At 38.1% G+C, this 23,696-nt stretch overlaps 1 protein-coding gene across 7 annotated transcripts in view; it reads right to left on the reverse strand.

Annotated features, from left to right (window-relative positions):
- The window catches only part of UBE3D (ubiquitin protein ligase E3D), an 85,594-nt gene extending 62,287 nt beyond the window's left edge, over window positions 1-23,307 (reverse strand). For 4 of the 7 annotated variants that reach the window (XM_026080251.1, XM_026080253.1, XM_026080254.1 and 1 more), the window contains exons 1-8: window positions 23,202-23,306; window positions 22,713-22,909; window positions 21,279-21,369; window positions 15,797-16,028; window positions 9,678-9,747; window positions 7,025-7,094; window positions 6,082-6,190; window positions 715-884 (exon numbers count right to left, since the gene is read on the reverse strand). In XM_026080251.1, the coding sequence (XP_025936036.1) occupies window positions 715-884; window positions 6,082-6,190; window positions 7,025-7,094; window positions 9,678-9,747; window positions 15,797-16,028; window positions 21,279-21,369; window positions 22,713-22,909; window positions 23,202-23,233 (971 nt within the window). In that variant the 5' untranslated portion in view covers window positions 23,234-23,306. Of the gene's footprint in view, window positions 1-714; window positions 885-6,081; window positions 6,191-7,024; window positions 7,095-9,677; window positions 9,748-15,796; window positions 16,029-21,278; window positions 21,370-22,712; window positions 22,910-23,201 lie in introns of all 7 variants that reach the window. The other 3 variants (XR_003255845.1, XM_026080250.1, XM_026080255.1) reach the window with 2 other exon arrangements.
- Window positions 23,308-23,696: the final 389 nt, after the last annotated feature.

Genomic DNA, 23,696 nt, shown 5'->3' on the forward strand with positions numbered 1-23,696 from the left:
CAACCACCTTCCTTGCCTCTTCTTTTTCCCCATCCCTCAGGGCCTCAACTATTTTTGAAACAATGCAACCACTGGGCTGAAAGCAAGTTACAGGTACACACAGAGGCTAATTTGATAATTCAATGAACCTCATCTGCATCGCATCTAAAAAAGATCCTCTTGGAGGAGCCCCTTGCATTACTGATATGGCATTATTCGTATTCTTCTGCTAGGCTACATAAAGTATCTTTTAACAGTGACATTGTTAGATGCACTGCCCAGGTATACAGAGATGCTGCACCATGATCCTTCCAGCTTCTGTCAACACAGCCAGAAAAAGGATCAAGCTCTAGAAGTGCACAGCCAGTTAAAAAGTGGGGGAAAAAAGAATGAAAAAGGGAGCACATTACTTTCCTGTATAAGTGGAGACAGTTCCTATTTGTATCATTTACCTAAGTTATCTACGAGTATGTCAGAATAACATAACTCTTTCACCTACATTTTAATATTACTACGCAAAAACGTAACCACCAGATTCTCTCTGGCTATAACAGAAATTAAACTGCTACTTTTCTGGCTTTTTGCTAAAAAAAGAAAAAAAAACATATGCAATTTCAAAAAGATACACCTCTAAGATTAATGGACCGCCCCAAAGAACACCAAAGAAATATTTTTGATCTGGACGGCAGAAAGAAACAAGGTTCAGAACCCGAGATCAGAAAAGGCAATACTCACTCCTTATTCCTGCTTTTAATGCATGGCTGGTAAAGAACCTTGACAGCATTCCAGGTCCCAACTGGTCCAGAGTCAGGCCTCAAAGTATCTCCAAACAGAGTAAAAACACTGTGGGAGGACGAACTTCCCAAAGACTCCACCAGGAGCGTGTCAGAATTTAAAAGCCATATCTATAAATGAAAAAATCATTTCTATTACTGAAGATGACATGAATTTCAATTTGTTCTGTTACTCCGATCCTAAACCTGGTGTGCTATAAACAGCTGATACTAAAGCCACACTCATAGTGAGGTTTCTTTACGTTTACTTGTATGTCACATATTAGTTTCTAACAAAGAGTAACCAGCATGAATTGACATTTTACTTTCACTATTATTCAGCACAGTTTGCATAGCCTCTACTGGAGAAAAATAAGGGTTAATACAATAAACTGATGCCTGATTTATCACAATCACTATTAAGATCATTATTTCCATGAAGTTGCTTCTTTTTGTGGCAGCAGCAAATTCCCTTTGATAGTAACAGAAAAAACAGCCGCAAGTCTTCTTACCAAATGGATGATTTTTCTTTTTTTTTTCTTTTTTCTTTTTTTTTAAAGGAATGTGTCAAGCARATGGTGTTGAACAACTGAGTACTAAAGACAGAAAGGGAACTGAAAGACTGCCCACTGGAAGAGCCAAGAACTAGAGGGTTTTAAGAAAAAGTAAAGATAGTTGAGACTGGACAGAGCCAAGATGTGCAAGAAAAATGGATGGCAACTGGTGTAGTCTAAAGTAAAGATGGGATTTACAAAAGGCTATAACAGAGCCTTACTAGAAGATAAATCTAATTCGAATTTGGTAATGGGTTTGGCATTCTTCAGCACTAACTGCTCGTGCCATTTGAGAAATTTGAACTTTTTTCATCACATTATTGATCTCCTTTAATCTTTGTGTGCTTGTGTACCAGTATTCCAAACCAAATTAGCTTTCATGCTAAGCACTGTACAAAAATCAGTCAGGCCTTTCCCTTACACACAGCCTAAAGGAGTGAAATGACCTCAGTTACCAATGGAAATCAACTTCACAAGTCCTCAGCCTGTATGAAATGTTTATATAGGAAATATTTATCATAGAAAATAGGACTTAGGCAGTTCTGCTCACTAGAGAATAATCTTTTGCTTCTCATGACCTAATCAGCTCTAAGTAAAACAAGTTACATGACATTAGGTAGCAGACCTATAATACACCTGTGAAGTGAGCAAGTCACTGTTAACAGGACACACAATGTACATCATGTCAGCTGAATGCCACAGTCACAGCTAATCAGGGCCCAAGGCTCAGAACATTGCAGTGAGAGCTCCATAAAGGAGGAATGAGATGTATTGATAAAGATGTCCTGGGAGAGGATGGGAAGGAGGAGAACTCATCTAGCATGTGCACATAATGATAACAAGGAACTGTACTACAGTGGCTTAGCAAGTTGCTGTTCATCAGCTCTGTTCTAGTAATTGACAGTGCACATTTATAGCCTCAACTGCAAAATAYGCCGCATTAGCTTGGACCACTACACACAGTGCTTTAAGCTCAATGTTGAAGAAATGCTGGAGAAAATGGGGAGAAAAAGAAGTGACCAACACACACATGCCACTAGCACTAAGCTTAGCTTTAACTAAAGAGAGTTCCTTACTTTTGCAAACATTAATGCTCCCCACCAACTGCCCTCTGAAGGAGTCTCCTAAAACGCTTTTCAGAAGGTGAATACCCTTCAAACTACTCTAGGGAACCATGTAGTAATATCTGTCTCTTGCTTTCAGAATTCTTCTGTAGCCTGCATTAGAGAAACTAATCAATCCATTTCATTTACAAGGGGATCCATTTGAGAAGTGCTTCCATCACGTGTTGATCTGTGAATTCTGACAATAGCACTCAATCACTTGGTCAGAACACATCTTTGTCTTCATCCAACAAATACCTGTTAATAATTTAGCACAAAATGCATAGAAAGCAATCAAGTCTTTAGGGGGAAAAGACACTTGGCTATGAGAAAATTTGTATATATTTTAGAACTATCAAATTCTGAACTAAATCTGTTTCTTTAGGCAATATTTTCTGTCTTTTCCTCCTGCATGCATTATTTTCTGATCCTGCTTTTTGTCTGGAAGAATAACCACATGCTAAGTCTCTGATTCAACACATTTCGATATGTTATTTCTGGCTTATAGTTTTCAATTTCAATCTACGCTCTAAACCATTTTGCTGACAATATACAACCTTTCCTTCCTCTCTGCTACTTTGTACAGCAGAGCCTCCACTACCACATTCCTTTGATGTTAACTCCAGTAAGAAAAGAACCTCTACAAAAGCTCATACGTAAAGTTTAGAACTTATTCACTGTGCAGATTGTTGACCCTTTCTCAAATGAGAGCATCAGGAGAAAGTGGTCGTCTTTGACACCACCCTGTCAATATGCTTCAAGGATGTCGCTAAAGAGAAACGCTGCAACAAGCCTCAATTACCTTTAGTGGGACTTGATCCAAATAGATGAACTAGAGGGGAGACCTACAGTCTGTGGATTAGTTCCCTAAAATCTCAACCTCTGTCTCCAGCATCACTTTGTGGACAATTAGGCATCAATTAAAATTTAACATGGCTAAAAAAAGCCCTCGCTCTTTCTCATTAGTCCTTTCTCAGTTACTGCAGATACTACCATTACTTTTGTCATCACACAGGCTAGTAACATAACCATCATTTTTTGTTACAACTTCTGGTCTCACACTCAGACTGTACATATAAGATGTGGTCTTCCTTATCCTTCACAAAACTAAAACTCTCAAGGAGGTGTCCATCATCTCACATCTTGATTGCTGCAACTTCCCCTTCTCCAACCTTGACAAATGCAAGACTGTTCTGCTCATGCCCTCAAAAACGTAACTGAAGAATCAGTATCTGACAGGTCTCTCTTATTTTGTCACTTATTTCTTTTCTTGGGATATCTTCCCATTCCCTCCCCAGTTGCTGCTGAAATACAAGCTGCCTTACTTTCAAAGTACCCTACAGCCTAATCCCACCCCAAAAAACATCTTTCATTCAGCATTGGGAGACCGGAGTCAGTATTCAATTACATCAGATCCCACTGCACACTTTTAGATTTTCACAGCTGTATCTTTTGGAGGGTTTTCTCATGTTGATCTCATCCATGGAATGAATTCCCTGCATCTATTCACAGAACAACGTAAGTTACCTCTTTCAAATCTATCCTCTACTATAGTACAGGAAAAGAATGACATCTATTAAACTGCTACTATGCTGACCAATAATGTATCATTTTGCTTGTGTTCTCCCATCTGACTGTATCCATTTGCTGTCCTCATCTTATACTTAGATTATAAGTCTGCTTTATGTGACTTCAGGGTATGGAACTCTTCAAAAGTGGAGCGAAGAGAGGAGGCAAGTGACTCTTCTTTTAGAAGAATGTAAACAGGGCAGAGATAAAGTTAGCATAAGTAAGGAAATCTTTATAGTTAACATTTTTCTGAGCCAAAAAGACTTTCTTGACTATGTCTTAAAAAATAAATAAATAAATAAAATAACAAGTACATAGCTTTCAGAAATCTGGTTATCAACCAATTAAAGCAATAAACACAAATGACGATCTCTGCAGATAAAGTAACTGGGTAATGTTCAGTGATATGTGCAGAGGAAATCAGTAATGTGAGTATACGTAACACTTTAAAAAATTTTTAAAAGACTTGCGAAAGACTTTAACCTTAATCACAGTGTACACAGCCAAAGCTCTGTGCACTCAGATATGTAAGCACAAATACTGTGAACCAGAATCTTTGGCTCATTGTCAAAATGACAAGTGGCACAGCTGGTCCATGATGCATCAGTGATGAGACCACCTGTCTAATTTGGCTATGCACTCACAGCCTCAAGCAGCAAAAATTTTTTACTGTTTAGCTATTTGCAATCATTAATATAAGCAGTGCTTACATTATGCTTGTGTCCACAGGACCTCTGAGTCCTAAGACTTAACCCACTACCCCAGACACCTGTGGGTGTTTATTCAGTTCCTAGAACCTTGTCCTGGACATAACTAAGGGCTTGTTGATGTTAAACAAAATACTGTTGATGTTACAATAAAAATTAGCAATATTTCATTAATAAAAAGAAAGGGATACCAATTAGAACCAGAAGCAAGTAAGCCCCTAGGCTAATTCAGTCCATTCCAAAGATTGACACACTGGCAAAAATGCAACTCAGAACTAAGAGTAATGGCAATCTGCTACAAAAGGTGATTTTTCTGTTAGAAAATGAACCAACTCATTCTATATAAACCACTGGACTTCAGTATCAGAATAACAGGTAACTTGGAAACATACAAGCTACAAGGGAAAACCACCACAATTTTCAATGACTCTTCAACTAGATTAGATGTAATAATGACTATGGGACTGCTCATGAGACCTTATTTTGCCATTGCAGAAGAAGTATTTCTCAGTGGTTGCATAAATGTTATCCTGGCACTAAAATTTATTTAATGGCAACAGGTATACACTTATCTCAGGATCCGGGTGTTTGAAAATTATAGAACTTGTACAATGTATTTATAAAACAGTTTATTTAGATTGCCTGTCTCACCAGAGTACATCTACAAGTTTATCCAGGGAGAGAAATCTCCAATCACATATTTCGACATCTCCTTGTTTATGAATCACTCATACAAACCGCAAAATTCCAAGTTGTGTGTGTACATTTAGTTCATGAATAAAATAAAATATATCTGGTTATACTAAGTGCCTAATGTTAAAATAATTCCAGAATCAAATTCCTATCCATCTTAAAAGTTTGAAAAATTCAGCTGCCACCATTTATGCATAAAGCTTAACCAAGTTTAACAGCATTAGAACATTAAGTATAATTGGCAATTTTGTTTTTGTTTGCACTTCATTTTGCAGTGCAATATATTGACTGTATTAGTAAACTCTGCTGACTTAAGACAATATTTGTGAAATATACTATACAATTTGATGGACTTCAGTGATTACAGATAAGAGGCACTCAAACAAGAAGCTGTGACCTATATTATACAAGCCAAAACCTTAATCCTTCAGCATTATTTGAGTAGAAAACACTGTTTCTGTGCTGCTTACGGCACTTACGTAGTAATTTCATTACTGTACAAATAGAAAAGATTTCTGCATGTACATCTACTTAGATTTAAAAATGGGGAAGAAGTTTCTTACTTGAAACGAACTCTTCAGAACTGTTTAGACAAAAGAATTTAGGTTATTAACTTTATTATCTACACAATCAGGCATAGCACAAATAATACATTTTAGGAGTTGGGATTCATAGGTTACATTTCTTCAAAATAAAAGCTTACCAAGATATAGACTTTTCCATCATCCCCTTTTATGCTGAACCTAAATGTGCTTTTAGCAGAGGAAAATTCCACAAGACACTGAGCTATCATGCTCTGTACGAACTGAGACCTGTTGAAGAATAAACCACATTATATGTTTTGATAACAACTACATGGGCAAAGTCATCCATGCTGATCGAGCATAAGTATTTGAGCAACACCATATTGTCAATTCCACCACACACTACAATCATTTTTATAGAGCTAGAGCTTTCTTCTTTGTCTGCTTCCAAACCAAAGCACTTCCCCTTTCCTCCAACAGGAAGTCTGAATAGATCAGCAGTCTAAACTGCCCCAAATCCTTTATTTTGACCAACACCAAATGTCAAATGTGGAGAAACAGCTTTTCCCTGTTGTATTTTACATATGGACACAACAAGGTTCAGAATGATGGCACATATCTCAAATACAGTTTGCAAAAGGAAAGAACTGTAACAAATGCATAGTACATGATACAAGACAGCTAGAAAAAGTTGTTTCAGCTTAGTCACAACTTCAAACTAGAATACTTCAAAATTCATAAAACCCACTTCCGATTAAAAAGTTTCAAGCTTTACATAAGTAGTGTAACCTTCCACTTGCATAATTAGTCACCAGAAGTCATCAAAATTTAAACAACTCAAAATAAATAACTCTTTTTCAGCTTATTGTCTGAATACTGAGAATCTTTGCAACAAGTGATTTGTAATCTCTTTCCATGTTATATCCACATACACACACAAGCAAACAAGATTATACAACATGAGTGAATTCAGACATTTGCAATTTGTAATTCTGTGATAACTACATAAAGCTTAATAGTATTTTATTATACTTAATTATTCAAAAAATTAATTTTTACCGTATTTCTAGATTCCTTCTGAAATCTAAGCCTGAATAATCCTATTTCTTTTTTTCTTTTTACCTTGATATTGTGCTGAAACCTTCCTCAGATGGTCGAATAATCACCTCAGTGACATAATACTTAGTGGTTTCTAAAATGACATAAACATTAGATTTTTAAAGTACAGCAAGACTTTTGTAGTACAAAGTACAACAGACTTTTTAGAGTAGACTAAGTCACTGTATCACCATACTAATTAAACTTTTGTTCAGCACTCAGTTAAAGAGATGCAGCAGATGGTCAAGTTCCTGTTTTGGTTTGTGGGAGGAGATCCTGGGCAACTGGTAATAGAAAGCATTCGTTGCCAGAAGAAAACTGCTCTGAGCTAATTACATGATCAGCAGTTTGTCATTTGTATTGATCCTTGTTTAACACGAGGAACAATCATCTTGAAACAAAGTAAGCAAGATCCAAAACACTTGGACTGAAACATTTCATGTATTAAAATGTTTGCTGGTGCCAATTAACTTTTGCCCATTATGTGTTATTGTCAAGCCAAACCTGAAAGATGAATTGAAAGAACTTTCCTAAAGCACTGAAATCAGCATAGCTTACATAAGTATTTTAGTATCCTCTGCTGCTCAGTAATTCTGCAGTGAATCACAAGAGACAGTTTTAATAACAGCACACACAGAGGACTAATTTTCCTCTTTGCTCAAAGAGCAGAAGGGAACTTTTCCAAAAATTGCACTAACTAAACACTAATATACAAAGTGTACATTCCAAGTTTCAATGTAAATGTTCCCAAAAAGCTCCACTAAGACAGCCTTTAAAAACTAAGTGCAAGTGCTTGAGTTCACAATTTAATCCCTATCAATAAATTCAAGTCAAAGGCAATCATATTGAAGCTCTGGGTCTATGCTACAAACACAGCCTAACCAGAAAGCAAGCAGTACAACAGATTAAGTATACAGAATAATAAGTTAATTCCACTAAGCCTTAACATGTGGACAACAGGGAAGATTAATTTCATAAATTTTAAGGGTTGAAGGGATTGCCTCAGCTGATCTCTGTCCACACACAAACTAGATGAAGGCAAGCTTTTCAGAAAAACACCTAATACTGTTCTAAAGATTCCAAAGGTCTGGCAAACCTACCCCTTCTCCAGCCAAGTATTTCACTTTTTAATTATCCTCACCGCAAGGAAATTATGTTTCACCTTAAGGTTTAATTTTAGTCTGCTCCATGCTGTGCCTAGTCCTGGGAGAAAGGAGGAAAAGCAGCAGCAGCAGCTAGTTCACTCATGCTAGCTCTCCAGCTGTTACCTTGAGGAATTAGTGGTGCTGCTGCAAGGGCATTGGGAATTGAGGAGGAGATGAATTGCTTGCAGAGGGATAGAAGGTGAGATTTCGCACAAAAAAAGAGTGCAAGTATATGGAGATAGAGTTGAGGGAGGAATAACCTACAAAACCTGGCCTTCATGGCTACACCGCCCTGATCCAACTTCAATTTCCAGGCACTGATATTTTTGCTCATAAGAAACTACCAAAGCATTATAGTCAAGTCTGCTCACTAGTCTCTTTTCCACAGAGATGTTTCTGTCAAAACTCACACCATACATTTCTGGTTCATTTGTGTCTGTTCTTTGAACTTTCTCTAATGGTCCTACAGTAGTCATGAAACATGGTCACAAGACCTGGACATGCCACCTAACTTTAGCTATGTACAGAATTCAGATCAAATCCCTGCTTCTACACAGTATTTCCCTTTTCCCATATCCAGTGATCACATCAACTGCTCTTGCTACAACTGTGTGAAAGCTTAGATTAAGGCATGTATTCATGATGACCAGTAAAGCTCTTTTCTAGCTATTGTCTTCCAAACACCTTACTTGGCTTTCAAAGGCCTTACCTTAAATCCGGTTTTATTAAAGCCTGTATTGCTCAAACCCTTTTGCAGGACAATCAGAATCTTCTGTAACTGTCTTCTGCCTCCTCATGATTTATTTCTTAAACAGGCTTTGAATTTTCTGCAAAGATTTTATATTCTCCAGATCTCTGAACTGAACTAGACCTCACACTGATGCAGTGGAGCAGAGGGAAAACGAAAGCAAGAACCCTGCTAATAAGTCTTATCACTGATACTCTCCTGTTAATAACTGCATTTTAAAAACCATCAGACTCATCTCTAAACCACTTCAGATTCAATATGACAGCTTTTAAATCAATAATCTCAATCTCATCATTGCATGATAATGAGATAACTTCTCTCATCAATGAGAGATGCTTCTTTGACAAGGTTTACTTTACACGAAACCAGGCTGGCTGCTATTATATCTTTAGCTTCTAGTTCTTTGTCGATCAAGTCCTGTTTTAACCTTTCAGTTATTCTGTATGACTGACACCATGCTAAACTACCTGTAATTTCTCAGATCACCTCTTTTATTGGAATTCCTAATAAACTGGAATTATGCTGCTGGTCTTCCAAAGCTTTGGAAATAGCCAAACATGCCACAGAAACAAGGATGAGGAAAGCTCCTGCAGTAAGTCACTTTTAAGTTGACAGTGCAAACAACAATCTCATCCATTCCAGAAAGGAATGAGACAAATACACAGCAATCAGCTCTATATCTTACTCATAAATTATTTTCCTACAGATTTTTTTTTTTTTTTTTAAACCTCCAGTGCTCAGTGGCTGAGGCAGTCAAGTCTAGTTTGGTTTGTATATCCCATACCTGATGATACTGTTTCTCCCAGCATTGTCTTGCAGCGCTTACAGATTACTCTGGTATTTTCCCTTGATTTCTGTAGGACAGAGAAATGTCATTTAAATGTCATTCAGCCACTCTGAACAAGGAATGCATAATTTTAACACAGTCTCCAGAGTATATATTGAACTTCATACTTTATTCTGTTCTTTTTATGTTTACATACACAGAGATTTGCATTGACTATTTAAGCCCTCTACACTTTTGACTTGCTTGCAAGTTTCATATTAGTTTTAAAATCTGGAAATACATACTGACCGTGCAGCACAACCTGTAATAGGTAACAGGAGAATCTCAAAACACTGAGAGACTGGGTGATAAAATGACAGAAGAAAATCAGTTTTGGTAAGGGCAAAATAATACACATAAGAAATATTCCTAACTATACATACAAATTATTACACTGTAGTGCAACTACCATCAGTCAGTAAAGAGTTCTAGTCACTGTGGAGAGGTTTTAAAAAATACTAGATCAGCAGAGAGCAGAAAAGGTCCACAGAGTATTTAGAACTACTAGGAAAGGGCTAAGGAACACAACATACTACAATACTCCAGAAAGACATGGTGGTTCAGTTCTTGAACAACCCCACTCCCTCCATTCAAGTAGAAACAGAAAAAGCTACAGACAAAGAGTAAGAATAAATAAGTTTCAGAACAGTTTCCTCATGTGGAAAAACTAAACATAAAAGGAAAAAGCTTGAAATACAGAAAGTGGAGGGGGTATTACTGAGATGTACAGAATCACAAATGTTAAGGAAAAGCGGAACAGGGAACAATTATTTACTCTTACAACTCATGCAATCAAATTATTAACTTGTGTTTAATCAAACAAAAGGCAGGGTCTTTTCACAATATGCATAACAGTTTGGTACTCACTGCAGGTTCAAAAAGTCTTCGGAAATTGGGGGGGGGGGGGGCACTTACTAAACACATAAAACATCCCAGTTCAAGAAGTCTCTACACTGGCAGAAACATCACTCAATACATGCCTTGCTCCTACGCACCTTCCTAGGAGCATCTATTACTGCCCATTGAGAAAGGTTTCATTTGGGGCTGAATGAACTGTGATCTGACCTAACAAAGTGTATTAATTTCAGCACTCAGATTTAAATTCAGTATTAGCATAAAGACACAAGTAAGCACAACTCTTACTTTAATACAGAGTATAACTCCAGAACTATGGGATTATTATATGTGGGACTATCAGCCTGGGTGTAGCACATTACAGCTAATGTAGCTACATTACAGGTGTAGCTCTGGTCTGGAAGCAGTGTGTGTATAGAAATGCAATGATGTTCTGAGTTAGTAAACCCTTCTGGAGCTGGAAATCCTGGAAATGTAATGAAAAGACACCTAAATTAGATTTCTATTTGTGATCTTTGTACAATCAGCTTTAAAATTGTTCATTTGGGGTACAGTGCATAAAGTTACCCACATGTAGTTAAAAAAATATTGACAGATTTGGTAAAATCAAAGCAAGTCACTATCAAATCATAATGCAGCACATGCCTACAAAAATAATATCTAAATTTAGCATAAATTAGACTTGTTTGGGGGGGGAATTTTTTGCATTTACCTTTTTCAGTAACCATTGTAAGAGATGGCCACTGTTCCCACTGATTCTAACTGGAGTGAATACACATGTGCTTCTCAGGGAGCACAGTCTTCATTCATCACAATGATCATACTCCTCAGTGTTTAAATTTTAAAATATATGTAATGGGAAACATGGTGACTGGTGTCCAGAACACAAAATGGTGCCCTGTTGCCTGCCATGCTACCCCACAAAAGAAAAAAAAAAAATCACAATTAAAGCTACTTTAAAGATGTTTCTGAGCTTCATGAAGTAAATGCAATAGTCTTACCTATGCCAGATACCACAAAACTTACTTTGTTAGATGAAAAGCGTATCTCCACATCACCGGTTGTCTTCAGAACACGAATCAAGGACTTTCAGATTATGCGGATTTCCAAGCATAGTTACACTTGTCAATGTCAAATAACACAGCGTTATTTGGTTGATTCTAATTTGTGGGCCTCAAAGGACATCTGGTCTGTGATTAGACCCATGATGAAAGAGTATAGCCAAGTCAAATACACAGGTTTGGCCAATTTTTTCAGTTACTCTATGGAAAAGTCCAAGTACTTACTGTCATAATGATAGAGGAGCAGTAAACAAGGGAGACAGATGAGTCATACACTCAAGTCTGGATCACTAGGCTAATGTATGCTTAGTCTAACCGCATGCACTAAAATATAGCCAAATGCCAGATCATATATTCAGGAACAAAAGAAATAGTCAGTGATGACAAAATAAAGGAATATATCATGGAAAACAGGGAAAGTGAAAAGAATTGAGACATTGGTAGCTAACCAAACAGGAGTTACTAATGAGAGCCTATAGAATGAAGGGCAAATACAATCTCTGAATGCACAAACAACTGAATAGTAGGCAAGGATAAACAGAGAATATGACTTTTGCATTCAGAATTAGTGAGATGATTACCGCAAAACTGTATCTTTAAAGGACGTTAAAAATTTGAAAAAAGTTTGGAAAATGGCTAAGAAAACAGAGTCGAGAAAATATACCTTAGAGAAGAAAAGGGAGACAGAATTGCCATTCTTAATTTTTTAATCTAATAAGAAGACAACAAAGAGTCTTTCTCCAGATCCCAGGTGAATTCTTTAAGCTAACAAAAAGTGATGCAATAATATCCAACTGATGAATTCTGGGATGACTCAAACTCTGCATGAAAGACAGACACATTTTTTAAGAGTCAGGATGATTTACCACTGAAACAGCTTACCAAGGAATGTGATAAAGTTCCCATCATTTGAAGTATTAAATCAATATTGGACATCTTTCTAAAAGACGTGTTATAGCTCAAGCAGAAATGATGGATTTGATGCTGGAAATACCTAACAAAGTTCCCTGATCTGTACTATGCAAGTAATAAAATGAAGAGAAAGCAGCAGTCTAGCTCCAAAAAACCTGTAAGTGACCTAGGTGGAATCTGAGCTTATGATCAGAAAGTCCTGACTCTGTGCTCCTTCTCGCAAGTTAGAAAGATTGTGATGGTATCCTTCCCCTCCTCACAAACGAGGAAACATCAACTAAAAGCTCCAGGGAGGGCCCTACAGCCTCTTCTGATGCTTCAGAGAATGGACAAACTAAACTGGAAGTACAGCCCCCTTGTTTTGGAGATAAGAGCACGGACAAAAACATATTTCACATATACACAGTTATCCCCTTCCCCAGTTCCCACCCTGCTACTCCCATAGACATATACAGTATAACCATTTGCTTAATGTGAAGAGCAAGGATATGGAGACTGATCTTTGTGATACCCAATATCTGAGATTGGTACAAATGCTGCACAGTACAAGTATACAGTACTTCTTTGAAAGCTACCACTTGAATGTTGCTTTCTGACTACAATTACAGGTGCTGAGAATTGTGCAGTACAGTACCTAAAAACCACTGCAAACTCATTGTATCATGCTTCAACAGAGAAGACAATTATTTTAGCTAGACCAATTAAATCAATATATCTATTTGACAACTTGCAGCTGCTGGCAATCTGCAGATGGAAGTGGATCACCAACCTAATATTCTTCTGTTTCTGCTCCTAAAGATCGTTGATATGGTGTCAGGGAAAATATTTTCCCCAAGAGATACTATTAGGATGCTGCAAGACCATGTGACATTTAAAAACTATGTTACACTGGAAGACTAATAGATGTGAGAAATGTTTGCAGTGGAAGGATGCAGTCTAGGTCCCTCAGGAGGTTGGAAAAGATTGTTTAAGCATCTCTGGTACATTCCTGATACTATTTTGGTCATAGGCAAACACTTTCCAAAGAACTGCGATGTAATTAAAAACGAACTTTCATACTGGGGCAAACTGCAAGAATATTCTCTAAAATGAGAACATTTATGCCAATAGCAATCTGTCTTGCTTGTAACTTTCTATTACTCTCATATTATAGAATAATCTTCTGTTTCAGTATAAGGGTTTTTTTCCTTATTAGTCCAGTTTCTGCTTGATCTTAGTTTTGCTCATTTGCGTAGCAATTGAGTGATGCTGGAAATACGCAAACACAGAAATTAGAATTCAGTGCAAGTGTGAAAGACGCAGGAAGAAAAAGGATTTGACACAAACAAGGAAAGTAATCTTAACTTCAAGGCAAGTTTAAGGAAGCAAACATGAAAATTCATCATACTGAACAACTACTGTGGGCCTCTCACAGAGAATAGCCTCCTCCCTCATTCAAAAATTCTACTGTTATCCTGGCTTGACCCACATCTCAGTAACATCTTTTTATCAAGTTTCTGCCTCAAAAGCAACCCTTCTCCAGCTAACACTCTCTCTGATTGATTTACCAAGTGTATTGGACAGACCGCTCCCCTCTCCTTGTATTGCAACATGAACTTCATACACTATACCTCTTCCCATCTTTGTTCCCACTGTTCTATGATCTCTTCCAAGACTACAGAGATGTGAGATAATTCAGTTTTGGGACCAATGCAAAAAGCATTGTCATTTTGGAAACTCAGTGGCTTCTGCTTAGCCTCTTTATTATGAATACTTAGAAGAAATACCTCCAGATTTCATAGAGTTAATCCAGATTAATCTTTTTCTCCCAAACAGATATCCCTTTGGGATATCGATTCTTCTTTGCCTCTCCCCAAGTTCTGCTCTTCAAAGAATAATGGAACAAGAAACCAAAGAGACCATAGCTGCAAGACTTGCAGCTATAGATATTAGGACAGAACTGTTCCCGAAACAGATGGGTCCCTGGTACACATCACACGACCAGCAGCTGAAATGCTACAATCCTTGTCATTTAGTTTGGGATAATACAAATGACCAATGATGATAAATTGCAGCAGTGGACAAATATCAGGAACCTCTGGTGTTACTTGCCAACGGACCAAAAGTTGTGTGTTGGGAATCTGTGCATAGCAAGTAATCAGTTGTTACAGACCCATATGGCTAAGGCAGCAATTGTTTCCACAATTACTGAAGGACTTCAATAATTAGGTTTAATATTGGTATTGGAAGAAAAGATAGCACCTGTAGGCCCAAACTTTGCCAGCACAAATATAGACAAGCAGCACATTAACAGAAAATGCTTTATGGAAACACAAGATTTGGTGAACTAAGATCAGTTCCTGGATTTTCTTTTGGCGGAAAAAGAAGCAATTGTTGTCCAGATTTTTGTACCAGTGTTAGATTTCCAAGAAGGGAAAGCAGTGCATTTTCTCTCCTCATAAGTTTTATCCCACCACCCATCAGTATCTCTACAAACATGTTTTTCTCCTGCACAATAGTAACAGACTCTGATGTGTCCAGGCTGAAAGACAGCCACCCTCCTAGTGACTCAGCTGATGGATTCAGGTCCTCCCTAGAACACTTCAGGGAAGTCAACATGAAAAGTTTACAACCCAGGGTGGCAGGTCCCTTTCACTAGGCAGAGAGCAATCAAACTAGTTACCTCCTTTGTTTTATTCTAAGAGTTTAAGAGACACAATCGAACCCATATCACATTCTGATTTTTACAACTCTTTCTAAAGCTAAAAAGGGGAAAAAAGGGAAAAAGAACACTCCTTTTGACGGTACTTATAGTTACATATCCAGTCATACTTTGAAATGAAAAAGCATTGTTACTCCAGTTTCCCTTGCTCTTGGTTCCATTATCCTTGGACAAACACCTAACCCATTACGGTTACTATTTTAATTAACATTGTCCTTCATCAGGACTTTTGGGGAAGGAAATATCTGGTTTTAGAACTGTATGATTAAATGATTTCTAATTCTGCTTATAGGGAGAGATTCTTCTTCCATAGGTAGATCAGTATCAAGACCATGGTGCATTCTTTAGAAAAAGTAAATCATAGTTTAGAATATTTTCTGGCTTCTATGCAACTGAAGACAGATACTGTCAACAATTCTATATGACCTTTAAAACACCTGTGTAATACATGTAAGTTAAATAAGCCAGTGACAAAGAAATGCTTTACATGGGGGAAAAAAAAATTCTAAATATACTTGCTTAAGAATTGTTARAACAAAATACTTTACCAAGGTGGAGCCACTCTGAGAAGTGTGATGTCCAGTCTCTGAAGAGCACAAGGGAGACCCTGGCACATGTAACTCATTTCCCAAATTCAACAGAAAAAAAGTGTCTCCAAGAAAACAGTCATCTTTCTGAGGGTGCAACGTGCTTCTGACAAAGGGGTTAGGGTGGCAACACCACTCTTCAACTAAAGCACTCCAGTTTTCACTTGGTAGAGGAAGAACTCTGAGAAATTTCCTAAGAGGAAAGAGGAAAAAAATATTTCAATATATCATATGCTTTTYTAAGACACTAACAGAGGGCCTGGACTCCTTACAAGAAATACAGCATTTTCTCTAAAAGGAAGTACTTGACTCTTTTCAGTCAAAGGCTGACTGAAAGTCAACTTTCTTTGGATGAATTCTGACAAAGAAATGGCAGAGTGTTTCCTGCCAAGATTGTGATGAAGCATTTCCCGAGGGTGAATCTCCAATGATTATATAGTAGAACTTGGCATAACTCCCTCATGAAGTGAATCAAATGATAAAAACAAAACAGATTCACTCAGTCGTGAAAAGCATAAAAATGGACATTTTGCAATTATTTTTATTATTACTACTTGTATGGATATTTGGCACAGGCAAACTTTACAAAAACAACAGAAACATCAACAGACTGCTGTCATTGCAAGGGAGAATATGTCTTTTGAAGCCCCTCAAAATGAGATGATCAGACTTTGAAACAAAGTTAAATCCTGGCAAAAATGCTACAGTATAGCTTCATTAAAAAACAAAACAAAAACACACATACACACAACATTGGCTAATGGAATCTTAATTTAGATTCAGATTCAACTTTCAAAAGTCACATACAAAAACCCCCAAAATCCCCTACTCCTGTATGAAGTAAGGAAGCTGCTGTGGGCAATACCATATTTCACTTTCTTCATCTGTTTTTTTTTTTTTTTTAAACTTGTTTTCTTTGGTTACCACGGTGTCAGATGGTTTCTATAAGCCAGGGGCTTGGACCTGCTGTTTTAAATTGTAAAATACACTCTGAAAGCTAAAATATATACATATGGCTATATAAATACAACTCTGTTCATTATAATGAATCAATGGTCAGTATTTACCTGCCTGGAGTTCCTGTAACCATTCTGTGGTTCCAGGATCTTGTTCACATACTTAAGTTTGTTTTAATCTGTTTTCTAAAAAGCTATAGCACTGGGAAGAATTTCTGCACCTTCACCAAAACAATAAACAATGGCTTTAACTGTGTGCACTCACATAATTTTCTAGATAAACTGATCATTAGAGTGTTGCTGCCTCTCTGCTATCTTCCTAGTTTCCTTGGATGTTTTCCTGTTGTTCCTCTATTTCTCCTGCTGTTGCCCAAAACCTTTACAAACAGTTTCTTGATTACACTCCTTATTCAAAACTTGCAAATGCAACTTTGCTTATGCTGCTACTTTGCAAATAATCACACAACCACTGAACCAACAGTCAGAGAGCCTGCATTTCTTGCAGTTCACAGATGGTTATTTTCTGAAAATGCCAGTTCTTCGCACTGTAGTTTCTTGTGCCTTCTGTATTGTTGGGTGAAAGTAAAATCTTTTACAGAAGCTTCCTTCTTTCTAGATCGACAATACATTTTGAACTGTGCTTGCCCCATCTGCAGATGAAAGTTGGAAGTAGTTAAAAATAACTGGTCTTCTCAACCAGCTACTGTTACTAGTAAGATCACCTCTTGGCACTACCTATTATTGTCTTCACTCTCTGCAGACTTATATGTTGTCTGAGAAATTATCATGATTCTGCTATGGTAGACCCTTAATTCTGGCATTGGCCTAAAGACTGGTTATTCTTCACAGCTTTGTACAATTAGTTCCAGTGCCTGGACTCACACTGAAAAAAAGTCCCTTCCCATGTGCTACTCTCCACGATAGGAACAAAAAGCTGGTAGTGCTTAGTAGTATTTTTTCAAGTGTTACATACAGGACAAAAAAAGACAGTGATCACCTTAAGCTGCYGGCCAATACTGTCCAGTTTCTTTATGTCACCCTTCCTTTACCTTCAGAGCCTACAGTACCTCTTTGGATTGCAGCAAGATCTTGAATTTTTGCCAAACAATAGCAGTTGCTATATATCCAGTAGGAAGTTCCTAAATAGGCTCCTATATCTAAGCTATACAGAAAATACAGCATTTCCACTATACTTTAGGTGTTGACCATCCATAGGTGGGAAGCCATATTCTGGATCACAACCTGTCTTTAGAATTGGAAAAACATAACACCAATACAAGTTTAGTTTTCCAGGAAAATAATAATAATAAAAAAAGCAGCTTACTGGGTGCTCACTCGTTAAGGCTACTAAACATAATGATAAAACCTAGCTAATAATGGGACTCACCTCTCCTAACTAGCCCCTAATAGCAGCTGGATTTCTACTTTAAGACAGACATCTAGGCTAACTTCACAGTCAGAGAGAGACTGACAATTACTTTAGGATGAGACACTGAAGAGACACCTTCACCTTCTGAAAGTGTCTAATATAGTCAGGCTGAATCTCCCTCTGGAAACAGCTCTCTTGTCTCCAGACAGATCCTAAAGGGCCTAGATGACTAGCTTAATTTCAACAAGTCAAAAGTCAGGCAATAGCCTAGAAAAGACCTGCCATAAGGTTCTAATTCTTAGGTGGAATTCCCAGCTAAGCTACAGATTTGACCACAGAGATCCTTTTAAGGCTGGATTAAGAATATGAGTCCTCAGCAGCATTATTTACTAATATCCAAGAACCCAGAAATTTCATCCTATCTATTGAAAAATCCCCCAAACTGAAAATAGAGTGGACAGACTTTTAAATATATGACCCTTTTTGCTCCATCAGAGAAAAGCAGGAAGAAAAAATACCCAGCTGGATTCCTTTAACAGTAGTCTTATTTATTTATTACTAGAACATGAAAAGCCTGGCTTAACAGTAATTGTCATGCTTGAAGCGATTTCTGTATCAGAAGTGTAATTAGAAGACTTCCTCTGCAATCAGTTTTTCCACAGAATACTTATGCAGTAACAATTCTGGGGTTTTGGACTAACGAAAAGGGTTACTTCTTAATAGTCAATTCATGGAAATTAATTTGCATGACATTCAGCCCTCCAATAACTTCTGCATGACAGAAATAAAGCCTTAAAGAAATATTTTATGTATAAGCTACACTTAGGCAGCATAACTGGAAAGAGTAAAAGAAAGTAACCCAAGTTCTTTGCAGCATTTAAATCATGGAAGGAAAAAAAAAAAAAAAAACCTTCTCTAATGTGAAAGAAACAGAGAGCATAACTAACTGCTTAAGAGCTATTAATGTCATGGAAGGAAACGGACTAAACCAGTGAATCTCAGAAAATGTATTAAGAATCACAGAAAACAGAGCTGAAAACACTCATCTAGTCCATTTCCCTGCCTCAAGGCAGGACCACTTACACTTAAACCATTCCTGACATATTTCTCTAACCTAGTCTTAAAAACCTGCAATGGTAGAGATTCCACAGCCTTCCTAAGCAATCTCTAACRGTAAAACAGTATCAGAATGACGTTGTTTTCATTTTTAAGCAAAATTCTTCTTGCTTGGATAGAAGGCCATTATCACCACCTTTGCAGCAACTTCTTACATATTGAAAGACTTTTATGCCTCCTCCACTCTTGTCTTCTTTAAAGAAAATCCCACTTGTTTCAATCCTTTTCCTCAAAGGCATCATTTCCTAGCCCTTAGATTGTTCTTATTACAGACCCTCTCCAAGTAATTCATACTTTATTAAGTTTTCCTCACACATTATACAACTTCCCGTCTATCCCATCACCTATACTGTCATTAGCATAATCCCTATCTCTAGGATCCTACCTGTGGACCAACACAAGAACGCTGTTGTTTCTAAAAGTACTGACCATGCCACTGTCTTTCTTTTGAAAACACCACACTGATGGAATGGAAGGTGCTGGATACACTGGCAGCTCCATTCTTCTACTCTTATCTCAGCCAGTATTTTTTTTAGTGATAACACCCAAGGGGTTCAGAGATCCCCTGCAAGGAGAAATGCCAAGTAGTAAGCAATTAACATGCTTTCTTTTTCCTTTCACATAAGTTCCAACTGTGTCACACTGTAGACTGCAGAGCCAAAAAATGAAGCCTCTGTGCACATGAATTTGGTGCACTGAAATTTAGGAAAATGCCTGCTCAGAAAAATATAAATCCAAGAGGTCCAATATCTTTCGAAAGCAAATATTATTTACTAGAAACTAGAAGTTTTCATTATTCTACAAATATATCAAAAGTTACTGCAAGACATCCTGATGAGACATTTCATAACAGAGAGCTAGTAAGTCATCATTCATTTACATTCAAGCGAGTCATAAATCCGTATGGATGACAAGAAAGTAACAGAAGTCTAAAGACTATACTACATTGGTATTATCGTTTTGAGTATTAGGAGTGACACAGATCATAAAAGGCTGCAAGTGTGCTGTCACCAAAATCGGGAGAAAAACTCCTTAACACCACTTAACACTCTAAAAATTTGTATATATCTAACTGAAGCAGTCAAAAATGCTCATCACAACAGCTAGGAAGTGCGGCAGTTTTGTATTAAAATTTTCATGCGATCTGTAAACTTAGTGAGGAATAGAGATAAGGCTGAGTCACACAGTTAAGATACAGCTCCTGTACTTCCCAAATCCAATATCCCTGAACTGTCCAGAAGTTGGCTTTGCTTAACAGATAGAAGAAAGTTGTTGTCAACATCCCCTTTCTGACCAGCCATTCTGTGACTACAGCATGCTGACTGAGGAGAATTTATGGGTGACTGAGCAGACCTGAGAAGAATCCCTGAACTACAGAGGAGAAAGAAGTTTAGGCTCAATTTTTCAGTTTTATTCCCTTCAACATAACAAAGATTATGTTAAAGATACTAATGGACTACAAGTATTTTTAAAATCATAAAACCCCCAAATGTCTGACTTGAACATTTTATTTGCAGTATTTCCAGTCCAAAATATTACAGCTTTTTGTTTGTACAGCAAAAAAGAAGCTAATAAGATCAGTGCAAAAAGTTGCTGTATGAATGAAAAGCCATAGACTGCAAGGCAGAAAAGAGCAAAAGAAACATCACCTTCATTTTACACATGGGAGAAACAGCCACAAAAGGAAATGCCTCCCTCATGGCAGGGAACCAGAAAAAAAATCTAGATTTCCCAACTTCCAGAGCAATGCTCTAACCACTGTATCAAACTCTCTTTGTAAGCTACTTCTGCTTTCCAGCTAGAATAACATCAAGAAGTAAACGAATAAATACTGAAAAACTGTTTCAAGAAGTTTTGATTTTAGCCATCTGTGTGCTTCAAAAGTATGCTCATCTATTATTTCTAAAATAAATATGTTTTAGCCTTCTAAGCACACAAAATAACACGAAGAGCAATCACTATGGCACTTGTTGCTCTATGTACAAGACACTGCAGTACTTACCACTCTTTTCTTATGATGTCACCACAGGACTGGCAGTAAAAGACGTAACTCTTCTGGGGTTTCAGGCTTTCACTCAAAGTAGAAACTAATTCTACAGACAGAAGAGGACACATTAAACTTTGCAGTTGTGCAAAATTTTCTCCCATTTGCACACAAAAATCCTTTCAAATACCTCAAACCAAAAAAGATAAGAATCTAGCAAAGCAAAATGCCAAGATTTTAAACACAGCCTTATTTACTTGTAGAAACAAGCAGCTACAATCAGGAAAAAATTGCCACTTCCATCTCAAGCCCAGTACTGCTGAATAGGAATTGTATATGTGAATAATTACTTTAATAATGCAAATCCCCCCAACTGAAGGGGCTACTAAAATCGTCACAGGACTGCCTAAACTCAAATTCAACACTAGTCTTTTGTAATGATAGCTCTGCTAATCGGCATCTCTGCACCATGATGGTATATCCTAATATATAACACAGAATAGACGGGAAAAAGAGAAGAAAAGGAAAGAAACAGAAGGAAAAAAAAGGAGCACTAGTCTTCTAGTCTTAAATTTTCAGCCAGGTAAGAAAAACAGCCACTGTGGTGCCACTCAAGGAAAAGAAAGCAAACAGTACCCTCTACAGGCCATCAAAGTAAAAACAGTCTCACAAAAGCCAGCTCAGGACAACTTTTCCCAATTAAAAAAGGAACTGGAGAAACCTCTACAAAACATTGAAAAAACATTAGGTGGAAGAAAAATAGACCTGTCAGCCTAGCTCTACATATGAGCAGGTTTGGCATTGTCCACTTCCTCAAACATAAGAATAGTATATTCTCAGCACAGGCTTTCAGAATTTAAGATTTAGGCTGCACTCACAAATGAAAAGTACTTCAAAAGGTTCCAGAATGTAAAAGATGACTAGTTTTCCATATCAATATAAAATATTTAAGATTAACATAAAAGGCTATCCAATGTTAAGGTTATACCAAACATGAAACAGGAGGGGAAAAAAGTTTGAAATCCTATGGAAAAGCATGGGAAAGCATCAAAAGCAATTCTCCAACTCCTACACAGAACACTTTTATTCAGCAGTGGTGTTTCCCTTTCATGTCATTCTTTCAGCTTTGCTTGTTAAAACGGATGACTGCTGAATTTGATTAGGAGCAGCACAAATCAGCTCCTGTTTAAATTTTCAATTCAAAGCTAGAAAGAACCTTTCAGAAAAAGTAAGAGTATATGCCTAATGCACACCATAAACTCCAGTTGTTTTCTTCACCGCAGAATGTAAATTTTGAAGTCTCTCTTTACACAATAATTAAAGTATTGATGTTTCAGACTGCCCTAATCAAAGTAGCCTTTTTTAAACAACAGACTAGATTTTCTTTGCCTCAGAGGAGTTTACTAGATAGCRTTAAAACAAAACACAGTGCCAGCTCTGATTCAGCCTTACTCGCATCTGGGCCTGCCTGCACCTGCAGCCTCAGGTGCAGCCCATCGCCAGGAAGGTACTGCAGCCCGCGGCAGGAGGACGGGGCGACCCTGACCTCTGCCGGGAGCGTCGCCGCCGCGCAGGCCTCCCTGCTTCGCGCTTCCAGCGAGGCCGACGTTATGGAAATATCCACCGGTAAGCTCCCGAGGTTTGCTTCCCTAGAAATGTAAAATACAGGTTTACTTCAGAGAGCAACTGTCACCATGAGTTGTTATTTCATACATACAGCATTGGCTTAGTCATACGGACCAAAATCATCCAGAATAACTTTAGCTTTAAGATACATAAGTTGTATCGTGGCTCATGCAGCACTGTGTTGAGTGAGAGCATAGAGAAATGATTACAGATTTAAAACAAGTATTAATGCATCATTCACAGTGCACGGTTACTGGTGCCCAAACGTGTATACATTTAACACAGGTCATTTACTCCCTCAATCCAGTAACTCACTCATATGTTTCCAAGAGCAGAGCTTGATGCATTTTCAGGAAAAAAAAAAAATCAAGGTAGCGTATTGCTAGGCACAACTTCAAACAACTGCATTCCCAAGTAACGCTAGGTAAACACACGCAGCAAAGCCGCCAGGCGAGACAAAGACGAAGCGCGCAGGCGGCAGGCCCGAACGCGGCCCGGGCAGCCCGCAGCGCCCCGCCGCCCGCCCGGGGCCGCGGGGGTGCAGACACCAAGGGCAGCGGGCCGCTGCTCTCAGCGAGCGCCCTTTGCACCGCAACGCGGGCTGCTCCCAGGCGCACAAGAGCGGGGGATGCGCAGGCACATAACCTGCTTTTCCCCCATTTTAGGGGGCCCCGGCGCCGCGCACTGCGCCTCCCCCAGCGGCGGCGGCGCCTGCGGGCAGCCCCGGCCCCGCTCCGCCCCGCTCGGCCCTAGCGGGGCCGGGCAGGCAGCACCYCGCAGTACCGGATAACCAGCAGCGCGCTCTGCGTC

This window comes from Apteryx rowi, unplaced genomic scaffold (assembly GCF_003343035.1).
Source record: "Apteryx rowi isolate R43461 unplaced genomic scaffold, aptRow1 scaffold_512, whole genome shotgun sequence".
NCBI lineage: Eukaryota > Metazoa > Chordata > Aves > Apterygiformes > Apterygidae > Apteryx > Apteryx rowi.